General features: G+C 44.8%; 2 protein-coding genes across 2 annotated transcripts; one reads left to right on the top strand and one right to left on the bottom strand.

Moving 5' to 3' along the window:
• Window positions 1–6,079: 6,079 nt before the first annotated feature.
• Window positions 6,080–8,139, top strand: otol1a (otolin 1a; the record flags this gene model as incomplete). The annotated part of the gene is made up of 4 exons (XM_080010739.1): window positions 6,080–6,533; window positions 6,711–6,800; window positions 6,958–7,029; window positions 7,230–8,139. 4 exons carry the CDS (start codon window positions 6,080–6,082, stop codon window positions 8,081–8,083), a joined length of 1,470 nt encoding a protein of 489 aa, XP_079866865.1. The 3' UTR covers window positions 8,084–8,139.
• Window positions 8,140–11,447: 3,308 nt separating this feature from the next.
• tal1 (T-cell acute lymphocytic leukemia 1) lies at window positions 11,448–17,096 on the bottom strand. The gene is made up of 4 exons (XM_080011584.1): window positions 17,032–17,096; window positions 15,128–15,727; window positions 14,535–14,623; window positions 11,448–13,427 (listed from the first exon to the last, which is right to left on the bottom strand). The coding sequence occupies exons 1-4, from the start codon at window positions 17,088–17,090 to the stop codon at window positions 12,907–12,909; spliced, it is 1,269 nt and encodes a 422-aa protein (XP_079867710.1). The 5' UTR covers window positions 17,091–17,096; the 3' UTR covers window positions 11,448–12,906.
• Between the last annotated feature and the right edge of the window lie 763 nt (window positions 17,097–17,859).

Genomic DNA, 17,859 nt, shown 5'->3' with positions numbered 1-17,859 from the left:
AACAATTGCACGAAATGGATGCGTTGCGCGAACATGGAGACGGACTCGTCTCAAAATGATGTGTGCGCGAACAGATGGACGATCCGCGGGTAAATGTGTAATGTGTAGAAAGAAATAAAACACCTTCCGCAAATACAAAAAACAAACAAAAAAAAAAGGTTTGTAAACTCGCAAAAATATTCCGTTACGATTTGAAGACGAAACACACGTGGATAAGTTGTTGTTTTTGTTTGTTTGTTTTTTTTACACACACGGGGATTTTCATTGCACACACACACACACACACACACGCGGGGACCGGAGACGGAACGCTCCGTTCCGCCCGAACGAAAGTCGGACTAGTGTCGGGAGCACGTGATCGCCCGCTGAGGACGCCATTTATGCCTTTCAAAGTAAAAGCACGCGGTCCTTCGCTGCTCTGTGTGGGGTTTTAATCTCCTATTCGGCGATGGGTGACGCGCATTCATACTTTTCCTTTTGTGGCGTAGATGTGACGCGGTGGGCATTCGTGGGTTTGTTTGCTCCGCGCGTCCGTGACGTCTGCGTCGAACCGTGTCTACTCCGCTTAAACGTCGTTCGAGTTTGGCTGCGTTGGCCGTCGCAAGACGACAGGTTACATCGGTCCAGGGGGGTTGCCGTGGGTTTCGATTGTTGCTTTTTGTGTTGGAAATGTCGCCTTGTCGTCGTGTTGTTCATTGTTAATATGTAGATTAAGCCAAGCCCACGGGAGCGGTACCAAACCTGCATCTGTTGCCGTGGCGACAGTAAACGCTCATGTTGAACGAAAGCAGGATGCAGGGTTTTATAAGTTGTGAATATGATGAAGATACGTTGTAATCAGACCGGAATTCAGACCATGCAACCTTGTGAGGAGAGAACTTGGGTCACTGGTTTTTACCTACCGCCGTGTTTATTGTTGTCATTCAGTCTATTCGATGTTTTCACTATAAATGGTATTTTCTGTGTATAATCAGTTGGCGGTTATCTTCAGTGGTCCCGTACAGACACTCTGGGCCAACTCATCCCTTTTATTTTTTATTTATTTATTCTTTCGGAATAAACCTCATTTCTAGAACAAACACAAACGTCTCAATTCAGGAGTTTAACATTAACAGCGTCATTTAACTGTGTTTATTTTGACTGAATAACAGTTGTATGTGGATGGAGACAAACTAGTGTTCACACTAGTGTTACGCATTAACAACCAAATCAATTCACATTGGCAGTTCTAGGTAATAGTAATCAGTATGTTATAATGCACAATATATAATATATAAATATAGGTGTTATGTTACATAAGTAAGTACGTTAACATGTAGGTATAGTACTGTAATATACATTCAGCAGTCCAGACTGATTAGAATGTTTCAGCATTTTTTCTGGTAATATAAATAATACGTAAGTGTTTTGAGACATTGTTTTCTTAGAGTAAAATGAAATTGCAAATAAAACAATGATTTTCACATTTTATTTGGTAGGATGAGGATCCCAAAAAATGCGCAGATCCAGTAGGGCTGTGTGTTGTTGAAAAAAGTTTGATACCACTACCAATACCAGTACCTTAAAGTGAAACCCATACCAATATATTACTTTATTCCATACCTTTTTTTCAACTATACCCGTCATGTGAATGAAAGCATTCGGTTGCCTAATGCCACCACTCCAACCCATTAAAATGATTTTTACACAAATACATTTTGAAAGTGTTCAAATTATTGAACCATTTATTAAATAACTGTACAAAACTGTACAATGAAGTATTTGGGCAGTGTAATTGTAAACAAATAGCCAGTAGAGGAGGAATGATTACAGCGGAGGACAGAGGAAAACGTATTTCACTGCTGATATGGACACCTGACTTGTTTTAAGACAGACTTGGGAACCTAGAAAAATTGGGAACCTATCCTTTAACAGACTGTTGTCACACGTCACACTAAGTCGAAGAACGCTTGTGGTGATTGGCTGCGAGCAAAACCATACAAATAGTCTTTTTTTTATAGTGTACTCCCTCTGAGATGGTTTTTCAGCCCCTTCACTGGCATGGGGAGGAAAAAAAAAAAGAAAATGAACATCAATTATGTACTGTATGTGCCTCATATGTGGTTTTTTTTAAACATTACATTTTACCTATATTTTTTTAACTAAAATTTAACCCCTGCAGTGCCCCAAAGTACTGCAGTCCGTGACAAACCTGCAGATGAGGGAAATGTAAGTACATTTCCCTCATCTGTAAGTGTATTTGCTGTGTTTCTTTCTGCGTCCGTGGTAGGTTGACTTTAATGTAGGCTGCGGTGCACGATCCGCTCCATTTTTCTCCAAACAAAACCGTAGATGTATTTATTTGATTTGTTTGATTTATTTCCAAGCTTTCCGTAATTGAATGAAACAAAAAAGCCACACGCCCGGCTATATCTGGGGCTGCTCCGGACACCGCGGTGAAAGTCGGAACAAACTTTAAATTAGGCCTTATACATCTAATATGAGTGAAGCTTCAGCAGTTGGATTGCTTATTTCTCCCCTCAAATTTGTTCAGAAACAGATTTTGGTGGACAGATGATGTGAAATCGGTGAACGTTTACGGGCTAAATACAACAGAACCTGGAAGCCGTGCTCAAACCACATTGGCTCAGAACGAGGGGCCTCGGGAGGGTGGCTCCTCCCACTGAAACAGCCCTTTTTTCAGACAGGGTGGATTGGACGCATGTTAGAATGGCTCAATGCATAATCTCAGTGGTATTTTCAGAAAAAAACCCTTTAAAAACATGTTTTAGGGACCTCAGAGAGCGATATTAACTTGGTGAAAAGGAGCATAATAGATCCTCTTTAACTGAATGAATCCATTTGGCAGAATCCATGTTGAATGTAATTGATTTACACATTGCATTCAACTAAAATAAATCATTTTGACAGAAGTCAATTATTTTTGATATTCATACTTTGTATTCCTCTGTCAAAAATAAATAATTTTCCGAGAATGGCTAAGAGATTTTTGAGAACCACAGTTTGCATTTTTCCTCCTAAATCAGTCATTTTGACAGAATTAAATATATTTCGTGAGAATTCCAGAATTCCAGAGTCCTCTCTCGCCTCGCCATGCGTTACACCAACTGAATCAAACTAACAAGGAGTTTATAATCGAATGACGAGACATTTATGCACAACCCCCCTCTTTATGGAATGGCACCCAAAAGAATAGTGCAGAATATAATAAAACAGTATATATAAGTTAAAACAGGATAGACTAGAAAAGGATAGAGCATAATACAAATCTAATGAGGAACAATAGAACAGCATACACTGGAATAGAGTAGGCTAGAAAAGAATAACATCGAGTGGGATATAATATAATTAAATAATTTGAAATAGAACAGAATATGATAGAAAAATATTTACTTGGATACAATACAATATACAATATGATATAATACAATACCATAGCATATTTGTATACTTGTATGTATATTTGTATAATATACTGCATATTTTTTTCTTTCAGATAACTGTCAGCTCTTTGTAGATCTGTTGATCTCATTTTCATCTTTTTATGAACTTTTTGGTGGACTTCACAATTAGGTGTCTAACATAATAACACATTTCCAAACTCTTCACAGCAACACAAAAGCATCAATTTACACATTCAAATAGTCTAATGAATTTTCAGGTTTGTTGAAAGTCTTCTTTAAAACATATTACCAGGTATATCCACCTAAAAATAAATAGTAAATTGCTTCAGTTTTTAAAAATAAATAAATGGCATCAGTTTGCAATGCAGGTTGAAAACAGAATTTGATAATGACACAAAAACGTACGTACATGGTATGATTATTTTAAAACATGTACCCATATTTCAAACATTGCAGTGCCTTTAAAACAATGCTCCTGTTTTTCTAGTTTTAAAGAATAGCAACCACTATGACCTACACCCAGAGCATTAAACAATGAGGTTGTGTGAAATATATTCATGTGCATAGATCAGTGGTTCTCCAACATTCTTTTCGTAGTCTACCCCCTTTAAGATCTTTTTTCAGCAGAGTGGCATTCACTGGCATTGGACTAATTTTTTTTTTTAACATATATTATGTACTGTATGTGCGTCTTATGTGTTTTTTTTTTTTTTTAAACATTATAAAGTATAGAGTAACCCCTGCGGTGCCCCAAAGTACACCTAGGAGTACGAGTACCCCCGTTTGAGAAACACTGGCATAGATCACTCAAAACCAGTTGCTTAGTAGCGTAAAACCAAACCACTTTATTGACCATGACCCACGAGTTCAGCCCAAATACCTCTGAGCAAAAAGCAGTCATAGATTTACAGCGTCACACGCATTGACAGGTAGCCCGTGATTTTAGTCCAATAATGAGGCCGGCTGGGTTAGTGGGGTTTTTTTTTTTGACAAAAAGGTCTGATCATGTGCCTTATGAGTTTTTTGCATGCTTAGGGTAGATCTCCTGCGGGGGGTTCTTCTGATAGTCTGCTTCGCTCTGTGAGGTGTGAGGGCTGAATTCAAACATGGGTGTACGCAAGAGGACCGGAGCAGGACGCGTCGTGGTGTATAAGTGTAAGGGTGTAAAGGGTACGTTATACCCTGACATCAACGAAATGACAAGGGATACTCTGTGAGACGTGATGCCATTGTGTCGTATAAAGGAGGTGCTTTGTACACATGTCGGTACTCTTGTAGGTTACACTTCAAAGGAGGGAGAACGTTGACATTCCCAGTCAAGGTGCCAGTTAATGGTTGAAGGAGTAAAATAATAAAAGATCCTTCGCGCTTCTATTTTAACTGACAACTTAATCCCGAACACCGGTTCTAGATCGTGACAAGGTGCAGATATTCCTTTTTGTTCTACATCTGAGAATCATAATTCACAGAATCCGTTTTTTGGTGACTGACCGTGGTCGCAAACCAGAGAGGTCGCCGTCGGGGTCAGAGGTGGATATTCTACCTGTACTGTTGAAGTTCAGCGGTGCCGGGTTTCCGCTGGGGTTTGCTAGATCTACACGGGCGTTTTGGGGTTTGATAGATCAAGGAGGCGAACGGTTAGATCAGTGTAGCCCTGCTCCGTTTTGGGACATAGATCCTTGTCTCCGTGGGGTTGTGCTGAGGCGTTTCGTCTTTGAAGCCGTGCCGAACGGTACGGCCGCTACAAGGTATTACACACTGTTCTATGTAACATGTACACTGGATGGGATCGTATCCATTACTTGCAGCGCGAGTGTGTGTGTGTGTGTGTGTGTGTGTGTGTGTGTGTGTGTGTGTGAGTGCGTGCGTTTATGTGAGTGTGTGTTTGTGTAGCTCTGTATGCATGTTCACGTTCTGTGTGTTCAGATGTGCTGTGTTTATGTTAATCTCTGTGTATCTCTGTCTGCAGTTTTGTGTTTGTTTGTTTATTTGTCGGGAAACAAAGGAAGCATGTGTGTGTTTGTGAAAGAGCACCTTATCAATGTGTGTGTGTGTGTGTGTGTGTGTGTGTGTGTGTGTGTCTGTGTGCGTGCGTGCATGTGTGTGCGTGCATGTGTGTGTGTGTGTGTGTGCAGGCGTGTGTGTGTGCGTGCGTGCTTGTGTGTGTGTGTGTGTGTGTGTGTGTTTTGGTGCCACTGAAATTATATCCCATATCTCAGGGAATAAAGTCTAGCCTTGTATGTTATCCGCTTTCCACTTTCAGTTCCGTATCCCCTCGGGAGTCATGCAATATGTTCCTGCTGGCCCACCCAATATCCCCAAGTGTTTTCTGTCCCTTGTTCTCTCATTGGTGTAATGGCGAAGACATTGGACTATGAGCAGCAATATAAGGAACGCCTCGAAGGGCACCAATTACCAAACACCAAAAACACCAAACGGAGGATGGAGTGAATTGTTAACGTCGCCAACGCCACTATGTAAGTTGTCATTTTCTGTTGCCTTTGTGGAGTTGTAAAATGATTTGGTTATAGTGGTTGTGGCATTACACAGTTTAGAAAATTTGGCAATTGGCTATTATGTACCGTTGAAGAAGACCTCATTCGCTTTGTACTTGTCCCTGTCAACAGCCATTTTTCTCTCTCTCGCGCGGATCACCGCCTCGCACAGCCACTGGCATGCTGTCTTTTCGCCTCTTCCTGCTGTTAACCACCCTCGTTGTGTTCCTGAGTGCCACGCTGGCCTCGGGCGCCAGAACCACGCGCTGGCCCAAACCTCAGAACACCAAAAAGCCTCCCCGGGCCGGGAGCAATGGCGGGGGCGGCGGGCGGCTGACCACCACCACGACCCAAGCGCCCTCCAGCAGCATGCCCACGGAGGAGACCACCGAGTCTATGACCGACTCTTACTCCGTGTCCCCCATGGACAGCACCACCTATTCCAGTGACACCTACCCCACTCGGTTCCACACGGATGCCATAGCGCCACCCGGGGCCAGTCACGGCAACTACACCCTAGACTACAACGAATGTTTTTTCAACTTCTGTGAGTGCTGCCCACCCGAGAGGGGACCCGTAGGGCCGATAGGAGTGATGGGCCTGCCGGGACCACCGGGGGACCGGGGATCTCCAGGTAATCAAATTTAATGAAAAATAGAAAAACACTGAGTATGTGCTTCTTGTCACATTCATTTAATGCAACAATCACTTCTTCCTTTCAAGATTCAAGGTTCAAGAGGTTATTTGTCACATACATATACATACGGTCATACATACATGCAGTGAAATGTCATGCCGCCGTGTCTTCTAGGGGTACCAGGGGACAGAGGGGAGGTTGGTCCCAGGGGCCCGCCAGGCTACGCAGGGATCTCTGGATCCAATGGACTCAATGGCGACGCAGGTACAAAAGGGTTGACTGCAATGTGATTTTTATAGCGGAAAACTTTATTTACATTCTGAATTGAGTTATTAAACATGTATATAAATATTTCTACCATGCCATTGTTTTCATGCATCATTGTTTTATAAATGCGTCATTTGCATTGCATATATCACAGGTGAAAAGGGTGACCGAGGACCCATCGGGATGCCAGGTACTCCCGGGCTCATGGGAAAACCAGGAGAAAAAGGTATTCAGCCTCCAAAGCCTGCTAGGGACATGTTGGTTTTAAATGGTACAGTACAAGTAATGCACACCACCTACGCATTTGTGATTTCTAATCTATGATTATTAAGTGTGTTTGCATGACGACTTGTAATATGAAAAGGCATTTTTGAGCAATACGTCTTAAGGTTAAGACTTCCTTGTTAAGTGAGCCTCTCCACACAGGTGACCCAGGCCCCAGAGGAGAGAAAGGTGACCCTGGCCCTCTCGGTTTGAGAGGGGACCCAGGTGAAAGAGGAGAGCCCGGACAGAATGGAGTTAAGGGAATCCCAGGAATAGATGGGCCCATTGGCCCCATGGGGCCCCCTGGGACAAAAGGTCCAAAAGGTGAACAGGGCGTGATGGGGGAGTGTTCACCAGGGGATAAAGGGGTCACCGGGCCTCCTGGGCCGAGAGGTGATCCAGGAGTCAATGGAACTGATGGTTTACAGGGGCCTCCAGGAAAGAAAGGGGAGCCAGGGCCTCCGGGAGGTAGGGGGGAGGCAGGGTCCAGAGGACCCCTAGGCCCCCCAGGAGGTAGAGGCATGTCAGGGCCGAAGGGAGAGAGGGGTCCCAAAGGCGGACGTGGGCCACGAGGCCCTAAAGGCGCGCCTGGAGAGAGTGCGGAGCAGATCCGCTCCGCCTTCAGCCTGGGCTTGTTCCCAAGCAAGTCCTTCCCCCCGCCCGGTCAGCCCGTGAAGTTTGACAAGGTCTTTTACAATGAGGAGGGGCACTGGGACCCGACGCTCAACAAGTTCAACGTGACTCACTCGGGGCTGTACGTGTTCACCTACCACATCACCGTGCGCAACAGGCCTCTGCGCGCCGCACTGGTGGTCAACGGAGTCCGGAAGCTGCGGACACGGGACTCGCTGTATGGCCAAGACATTGACCAGGCGTCCAACCTGGCACTGCTGCAGCTCAGCACAGGGGACCAGGTGTGGCTGGAGACGCTGAGGGACTGGAACGGAGTGTACTCCAGCAGCGAGGATGACAGCACGTTCTCTGGCTTCCTGCTCTACCCCGACTCCAAAGGCTGAGCTCCCGTATCGTCTCACCCGCGCCCGCTGTCTTGACTTAGGAATGAAGTCTCTGTATCGACGTCTTGTAGCCTCTGCACACGCTTCAGCCTGTTTGCACTATTTGTTTCAATTGATGCATCAGTTAATTGACGCTGTGGATTGTGTAGCTGCTTGTTGCTTCAGTGCTAATCAGAAGGAAAAAAAAAAAGCTTTGCTTGCCTCACTGTATTTTACAAATGGATGAGGTTGTAACAGCGTATGACACCTTACCGAATTGTTTTCTAACAATGCAATAAATGTCTATTCTTGAAATGCACAAACTTGGATTTGAATGTCTTTAGAATTAGTGCGGTAAGTGTACATGCTTCACACCTCAGGATGTATTGGCGTAATATTCAATTACTGCCATTAAGCCAGGCAAGAGACAGAAACGACAACCTCTCAACTTTGAAAACAAATGTAGCTTAATTTAATCACCACTAGAGGGAGCTACAGGCTCGTTTTACAGATATGGACTGCAACAAGAGCCTTCAGTTTCCTGATATACAGTATTTTCAGTGGTTTCAATGAATGCTTGACATTAAAAATGCAAAATGAAAACCGTTTTAAGGGTAGATCCATTCAAAATCATGAATCAAGAAAACAATACTCCCGCCGATATTATTTTCTGATGGACTCACAGTTAACAACCATGCTTATGCCATTTGGAAAAGGAAGCAGGCAGCTTTGCATCAAATTAATTTAGAAAGCATGATTCCAAAGACAATGTGGGGCTACTGTCACCTCCCTTTTTTGGCTCAACAAAGGCATTGTTTCAGTGTCAATTAATGAATCCAATGAGAAGGTGCTCCGATGCCCTTTGGTGTGAACCTAGATTTGAGGATGACCAGAAGGCCTGTCATCCAAGGTCGCCCAGGCACAGTGGAGGTTAAAAGGACAAAAACACAACAAGGACAATTTGAAGGTAATTAGTCAAAATTTGATCACTTCGGGTGGGTTTCCGCTTTAATGGGATACGGAAAAGGGATATAAGCAATGGCAGCTTGAACAAATAACCAAACAAATACATGTTTTAATCATGAAGAGCATTCAAATAAGCTATGACAGAGGCATTTAGTCATTTTGAGTTCAAAAGTCAAAAAACTGATGAAAGAAGGATCAGTTACATTGCTGTATAAATATGTAGTAAGTATACAACCATATACAACAGACCTCGAAAAAAAACCCAGTTGTATATACTAAAAACGTATGAATGACAACGTTTTGGCTTCAAAAAAAAAAAAAAGCATTAATCACCCGCAAAGAAAAGTGTGTGAAGTTTGCAACACATCAACAGTTACCCAGAAAACATGTTAAAATATTCCACGCGTAATCAAAAGTAATTAGAGTTTTTCCTCTTAATCAGGATGCACGGCGTACCTTGAGCTGCCTGCCAAGTTGGGTATGGGACACAAATATGCATTATTTATGATGGCGCTGCACGCTATGCCAATGCTGGCTTGGCAAAAACACCGCCTGACATCTCAAGACTTCTCCGCTCCCAACCGGCGTGGCTCCCACCGTTTCCCCAGGTGGAGTATTCGCTGCGGCTGAGAAAACCCCTCAAATCCCCAAACAAACAAACAAACAACAACAACAACAACAACAACAACAAAAAAGTTTCATATTTTAGGGGTTAACAGCGGGGTCAGGGGGGCTCCCGATTCAGGCTGAGAACTATTGCCCAGGACATCCCCACCTGGTGGGACGGTGAGAATAAAATATGTGATTATTTATTTATTTGTACGTTGCGCGTGTGCGTGCGTGCGTGCGTGCGTGCGTGCGTGCGTGTGTGTGTGTGTGTGTGTGTGTGCGTGCGTGTGTGTGTGTGTGTGTGTGTGCGTGCGTGCGTGCGTGTGTGTGTGTGTGTGTGCGTGTGTGTGTGTGTGTGTGTGTGTGCTCTTGTTGTTTGGGTCTGGTTTGTTTGCTGGGTTGGGCCTGTGTGTGCGTGCGTGCGTGCGCTCGCTCGCTCGCTCGCTCGCTTGATTGCGTGCGTGTGTGTACAGGCATGTGTAAATATGCGCTTGTGCATTTATGTATTTTTCTACTACTCCGTGTGAAAATATAAATAACTACCTTGGCGGTGTGTGCAGTGTAATCTGCTCCCAGCAGGCTGGATTCCCACTGTGAGAGAGACACTATATTGTTCCTGCAGCGGCGCAGATAACAACTCATTAGCATACTGAATCGTTTGGCTGCAAGAGGCACTCTGCCACCCATCTGCACCGAGCTGATAAACACACACACACACACACACACACACACACACGCACACGCACGCACGCACGCATACACACACACACACACACACACACACACACACACACACAAGAGCCTTCTCTTTTCGTCCCCGTCCAATCCTCCACATCCACATCCGCGTCCACTCCCCTCCTCCCCGCATCCCTCTTGGTTTGCGCCCGTTTCTTTTTTCTTTTCCTTTCTTTTCTTCTCTTTTCTTTACTTTTTTTTGGCGCGACAGTAAAAAAAAACCAAAAAAACAGTGAAGCAGGTAAAAAAAAATATGTTTTTTTGGGGGGGGGCGGCGGAGCCCGGAGAGCGGCCCTCAGCGAGGCCCCCCCCCCGCGTCCGGGACGCGAGGAGGGCCCCCGAAACCACCTTGGACGGCTGCGACGCTCCCCGCGCGTCAGCGACGACCAACAGCGCTTTTTCCTTTTGAAAGACTTTCTTTTTTCGTAAAGTGCTGAATCGGTGAAGCAGATGCGATTCTATTTCGCACCAAGTTATTACAAGTAGATCATAAAAACCAAACAGGAGGGAGGAGAAAAAAAAAGAAAAAATCGATTGGACGACAACAACATTTGCGTTCGCTCTCATTGATGATTGCCATTTTTTTTTTTTTTTTTTTTTAGGAACTTGACGACTGGATCGTTTATTCGAGCGGAGGGCGGAGATCGATATTGGAGTTTCACAACACGGGGCCAGTCGAGTGCAGGCGAGGCTGTTAAAGGCACTTTCACAATGGCAGGATATCCTGCAGGTCCCCAAAACTATGCACGACCTCCCCGGGAAGTTGTCACTTGCTGGGAGGAAGTGAGGATTCCAGGCTCCATTGGAACGGTGGAAAGGGGAGATGCGTTCGAGTCCACGAGATCCTGCAGGATTTTTTTTTTTTTTTCTTTTAGCGTTGGTTTAAACTGTGGTGTAGGGACACGGAAGATGTATCGTTCCGCCTTTACGCTTAGGCCGGTGGGTCAATATTATGTAATATTCCGTTTAAAAAAAAAAAAAAGGGGCATTATAGGAAATAAAAGTTGAAGATCCACGCGGATTTGGTTCCCTTGAATGACACCCATGGCATGCCGGAATGAGATCACATACAAAGCCAGTTCTCTGTGTGATTTATTTGAGTTTTTTTGTATAAAAATTCATTCACTTTACATCGGATATATTTATAGTTACATCAATCATACAACAATTATGCCGTTACCAAACATACAATGTCCCTTTTTTTGTAAAATACCATAGTGACCAAAGGTACCAATTTAGGCTACTAAATTCTGCCGGAGATGCAGAATCACAGACAACAGTGAGCAAAACCAAACCGTCTCTGTCAGAAAACTGCTGGTGTTGTTAAGATAATAACACTCAGTGTGTGTGTGTGTGTGTGTGTGTGTGTGTGTGTGTGTGTGTGTGTGTGTGTGTGTGTGTGTGTGTGTGTGTGTGTGGACATGGGTGTGGACGTGGGGGTGTGTATGTGTTGGGTGGGGTAAATTTCTCTGTGTACCTTGCTAATCTACAACTGCATTACAGTTTAAAAAACACTAAAACGTAGACATTCATATATTAAAAAAAAGCACTGCCTGGGTCAGTTCATGATTTCGTCGGACCCATATATTTGTACACTTAAAAGAAACGCTGCATGTCTTGTACCGCCACAGCAAATATAAATTTTTTTTGAGTGTGTGTGTGTGTCATCTTCAGGCTGTGAAATCTCCTGTTTGTCTGCCCTGTTGCCGAATTTGGTCGGATTATTTCATCACGGAGGTCTAACATAGGCAAACGCTACGGTACCAATTTGATGTATGTCTTATTGCCCGGCAGACATGTTGAAGCTTCCCTCCGTGTCCTTCAACATACGCCCTGAAAGACTACTTGCTCGTAAACCCCGGTGTTGAAAACTCTAGCGCCGTTTTAAACCTGTGACTTGATCTTCAGCCCTTGTCCAGTTATCGTGGTAAAGCGATGCTATATTTACAAGACATACCTTGAAGGGTCGGAATTGAGACCAAAATAGATCGGAGGTTTCCATCATGAGACAGTTTTATTTGTGCTACTAGGTGATATTATTGGCCGGAATTTAATTGGAGCAAAGAGACTTATTGAGAGATTTCTGTGCATCCTGACCGTGCAACATGGTTCCCCACGGTAGCAGCTCGTACTTTTGTTAAAAGGCGATAACCAAACATAAATAATGGGTGTGTTTCTTGGTAGTTTTATCTTTGTTTTGATATACATGTTTTTTTCTTTCTCTCTCTGTCTAGCGTTTGGACTTTCGTGAGATACGTTTGAGTTCTAATCGGCAGGTCGGTCAAAAGACGTGAGACATGCAGAATTTACAAGTCTTTCGTTGGATCAAATTCTAAGTCGCACCAAGACATCAACGCCATGTCAACTGAGGGGGCGGTTCTTAAAAAATTCTCTCTTGTGACGGAGAACCTGAATTTTACTTATATATTACGCTATACTGAAGAGTAAAAGCCAACTGGGTCCGCAGCGCCTTCGTCTCCATCTCGGTCCATCTCACTCTTGGCGTTCTCAGCCTCATCAGCCGGCCACCGGCATCATCGGCGGCCGGAGCCGTCTAAGGGCCGCCCGCTGCGCCTCAGATCCCTGGCGGACAGGTGCAGAGGGGGGCCCCGCGCCGCCGCTAAAGTCCTGGGGGCTGGCGAAGAATCCTGGTCCTCGGTAAAGCTTTCAGGGCTCCCGTCGCCGTCGCCGTCGGGGAGGCTCCCGCAGCTGGAACCCGGTGACATGGTTTCCAGGAGATCGTCCCTGGCCAAGCCCACCACCGTATCCTGCCGCCCGTCCTGGGGGCCGCCCTCGTGGGCACCCGCCAGCAGCCCCGTCTCGCCGTCGGCCGTGGCGCCCATGTTCCTGCCCCCGTCCTGGTCCTCCAGCAGGTTGGACAGGAAGCTGATGTACTTCATGGCCAGCCGCAGGATCTCGTTCTTGCTCAGCTTCTTGTCCGGCGGGTGCGTGGGGATGAGCTTGCGGAGATCGGCGAACGCCCCGTTGACATTCTGCTGACGCCACCGCTCGCGGCTGTTGGTGAAGATCCGACGCACAATTTTGGGCTGGCCGGCTAGAGGGGCGAGGCGGCGGAGAAGAGAGAGAAGGTGTAGGGAGTTGTTAAGCAGAAGAGGACATATAAAATGCCAAGAGGGAAAAGAGGTTGGAAATAGGAGATGATACGTGGGGCGTACGGAGAAGAAAAACGAGATCGAAAATTCCTCGAATCAATATTTGGGGAAATAGATGAGAGCTTCAGCAAGATGGAGGGACAGCAAATAAAAAACACGGAATGGTATTCATCTACTAAGTTTGATTGCGTATATTTTTGGAAAAAGCAAAAGATAAATTGAAAATTTTTAAGTCAAAGTCAATTGAATTACAGTGTCAGCTTGAGCGTACATCACTGTATTCTAAATGAAATTTTTGTTGCTGTCTATTTTCCTATAAACCGGGATGTCTCCGATATCAAGGCGTCCGACTTTGTTTACGATTATGTGTACCGCATTCGAATTTCATTTTGGTCTTATAAGAAGAAAAAAACGAACAAAAAAAAAAAAAGAGATATGGCAAAATAACTCCTAAGTGCAGGTAGTTTGAATCCCATTACCATCCTCCAAACCCACAACAATGGTGTGTTCCAGGCTATTGTTGCCCTTGGAACACACCCAGTCTATCTTAATCCTTCAGCCCACTCTGCAGTAAAACCTTGGCATGGAGGCGGCAGCGGCCCCATCCTCCATCCCAGTATGTGGCAGTGAGTGGGCAGTGGTCGGAAAAAAAAAAATAAAAATAAAAGGATGCTTCAAACGCCTTAAACCCCATGATCTGCCAGAGAAAAGTCTACCTTTAACGGCTTGCAGGTACACGTAATTGACTTTAAACTGAGCATGTCCCTCCACGCAAGATTACATGCATTGATGGCGATGCCGTGGACGGTGATGCATGGATTCCTTTGAGTTCAATGCCAGTGACAGTGGAATCGTGTTATTCTGGACACATCTTTGGCAATGTTTTCTGAATGTATGTAAGTGAATGAAAGCGTGTCATTGGGTGATTGTGGATGGGATGACAACATGGATGAGGAAGGGGGGATTTGGGGGAGGGGGAGTTGTATTTGGCAGAAGGAGGACACAGAGGTGCGTCTTACCATACTTATAAGGATCAAAAATGCGCCTACCCTCGTCGAGTTCGATATCGTAAGGCACCGGGCGGCGCTTTACCCTGTTGCTGGGGTACATGCCGTACTGCTCTGACTCCCCTCCGAGACTGCTGCCAAACAGGGGGGGAGGGAAGAGGAGACGGGAGGAAAATAAACTATATAATGCCTTTGTGTGTCATTTAGACATGTAGAGATGCACAGGTTTGAAAACCTGAATACAGAGGACACAGGAACATGCATACTGCATATACATAGAACATTATTGGATTTTAATCACACACACACACGCGCGCGCACGCGCACGCACGCACACACACACACACACACACACACACACACAATATATATATATATGTCTACAGATGCAGACACACTTACCATTACGCAAAATTGCAGTCTTGGACGTGTATCAATTTAAACTATTGCAAGCTTTGATTAACCACATCTTAAGCTGTAAACGGTGACTTTACCCAGAGCAGTTTTAATTTCCCTGCCACGTGATTGGGAAAAAAATAGACATTATGTCAACGTGACATTATTATTCATCTTTACATGATCACCCTAACGGATTACTATTTTTTTTTTACTATTTTTTTGTTGGACACCTTTACCTGTTGATGGCGGCGAGAGGCTGGGCCAGGTTGTAGAGCATCGCTCGCGCCGGCAGAGGAAACGCGCTTGCGCTCAGCTGGACCATTCGAGCGTCGTCTCGGTGCGGCAGCGTCAGCGGCACGGGAGGTCTGCGGAGTTCCGTGATCGGCACCGAATGGCTCTCGCTCCTCCGCTGCTCCGCCACCGCCTTTATAAGCGCGTCCCTCCTCCTCGAGAGCTCGATCACGGGCACTTCCCTTTTCGGGTCAAGGGCGTCGCGAGAGGCAGTTGCCTTGGCAACGCCGTTGATGCTGCCGCCGACGGTCCCGTCGCCGGAGTTCTGCAGAGGAGCGTCGTCATCCCCCGCCTCCCCCTCCCCCCCGGCGAGCCCCCCCGCCTCCCTCGAGTTCTCCTCCTCCTCCACCTCCTCCTCCTCCTCCTCCTCCTCCACCACCTCGTAGTCGTTTTTTTTAATGCATCCGTTCATTCCGGTGATGGAGGTGACGGAGTCCTCCTTCTTTCGAGGACCGGGCTCCACCGCGGCGTCGGGACTCCCGGGACAAAGCTCTCGCTGCAGCTTCTCCATCATCTTCATCACGACGCGTTCAAGTCCACGAGATCCCGCAGGATTTTTCAGTTGTTTTTGTTTTGGTTTTTTTTTTTTTTTTTTTTTTTGTTCGTGCCGATTAATTGCAAAAATTGTATCGATTTTTCAGCGATCGAGCCATTGTAAAGCAGTGTGGTTTAGGCCTTAGTGCTTAAAAGAGAAAACGAAAACATGAATTGTGGATTAAATTGAGTGTGCAATGGAAAACTAGAGCATATTTTCTTGCACGGAATAATGAAACATTTCAAAGCATTAGTCCCCATTTGGAAGGACGGAAATAACAAAGCAATGTAAGGTCTGTGGCTAAATAAATTAACATTTACAAACGGTATCGGGGCCATTTTTTTTGTCCGGGAATTTTGGAAATGATTGTTTCCTGTTGAGAAGATGAAGGTTTGGGATGTTCCTTTAAATCGAACCGACTAGATGCATAAAAGGCTATACACACAACAATAACAACAAACAAACAAAAAACAAAACAACAACAACAACAACAACAAAAAGACTCCACAACAATAATAACGAAAAAGATCGAGAGAGTTCTAACAATTCTATCAGACGAAACATTCGTGAATTGTCGAACATTAATTTTGGCTCTGGATAACGTTTTCCCACTTCCCCTTCTTCTCACATGGCCATAGACCTGTGACAGATTTTCGCACCGACGCTCTGCTTCACATTTACACCAAACATTCTCGAGGCGCGCCATTGAAGGTTTACTGTGGAAATAATACGAAATAAGAACAGCCGTCAGCGTTTGAAATTGCAGGCGATCTTCGCCGAGTTCAATCATTTCGTTTCTCCGCCAAGAAGCTCCAGAAAAAAATTCCAAAACAAAACAAAAAAAAAAAAAAACCCACCTGGAATAATGAAGTCTTGACTATCGAATATTTCTCATGATTATGAGGTTAATAACGAGGCCCTCGCCTATCGATTTACCTTATTGTGGCCTAGGCCATATGGACGTGGAGCCCACATCAAAGGCTGAGATCCGAAGTCAGAACAAATTATTAATCCGACACTTGTTTTCCAGATACGACTACAAGTGTGTGACGAAACAATCGATTGTTCGACAATTCCGCGTCAATGTATAATTTATAGGGAATTCTCAAACGGGCCTTTGATCCGTTCGAGATCCCCCACCAGCCTCCAGCCGATCGCATGGAATAACAAAACATGGGGAGGTGGGGGGGGGGGGTACAAACGCAACAAACACACGCTATAAATAATATACAACGGAATTAAAAAGAAAGGGGGAAGACGAACGGGGGGAAATTGGGGGGGGAGAATATAGTGAATATGGTGGTTTGCACTTACCGTTCGTGGCGAGTTGTTGATGTTACTGTGTAAGTGGAGCCATTTTGTGAGTGGGTCATCCATATCTGAGTAGTGGTTTTTTTTTTTTGGGGGTTTTTTTTTTTTCGTGCCAGTTTGCGGAGCGGTGCGTGCGGAGCTGGAAGTCAGTCTGAGTCTGACTTATTCCTCACTCGGCATGGGGAGCGGAACAGCGGGCCGCAATGTGGCCGGGGGAGATAAGCGCACGGCGGCGGCCTCCTCACGCCGATAAGCCGCTAAAGCCATTATTTATGAAATGATTCATTATTATTTGGCTGTCGTGGGCTGGTGGAGGGCACGGCATAGAGACGACGCGGAGGGAGAACCGCGGTGTAACGGGCGACCGCGCAGGGGTGTAGCTTGAGTTGTAGTTGAGTTGTGTTTTTTTTAATTTTTTTATTCTTTCTTTTTGTTTTTTTTTGTTTTTGATGAAAGAAACAATAGCAAAGGTTAAGCTTTTTGGCCTGTTTGTTATGGTTCCGACAAGGGGCTGTAGTGGCTAAGCCTGTTTTTTTTTTGTTGTTTTTTTTTTATCCCGGAGTAAGATAATGACAAAGGGTTTTGTTGGGATACATCTTTTTTTTAATATATATATATATATAATCTAGTGAATCCACAGCAGAGGACAGTGTTAATATGCGCATTGACTAATTAATAATTAGCGCGGTAATCGAACCAAATGCATATGCTTATCTAAAATAGTTATTGAAACATATAGAAAGAATATGAAATAAACAAAATATAAAAATATACAAAAACATTCATTATGTCTATAAATAAATATATCACAGATATAGATATAGATACATT

This window comes from Zeus faber (assembly GCF_960531495.2).
Source record: "Zeus faber genome assembly, chromosome: 12".
Classification (NCBI taxonomy): domain Eukaryota; kingdom Metazoa; phylum Chordata; class Actinopteri; order Zeiformes; family Zeidae; genus Zeus; species Zeus faber.
This window is presented reverse-complemented; position numbering and strand designations above follow the sequence as displayed.

Excerpts from the sequence above, each read along its gene's own strand:
- tal1 (XM_080011584.1), bottom strand. The coding sequence starts at position 17,090 with ATGACCCACTCACAAAATGGCTCCACTTACACAGTAACATCAACAACT. Across the intron at positions 15,728-17,031 it reads TCAACAACTCGCCACGAACG|ATCTCGTGGACTTGAACGCG; the intron begins GTAAGTGCAAAC and ends AAATCCTGCGGG. Across the intron at positions 13,428-14,534 it reads CGATATCGAACTCGACGAGG|CCGGCCAGCCCAAAATTGTG; the intron begins GTAGGCGCATTT and ends TCGCCCCTCTAG.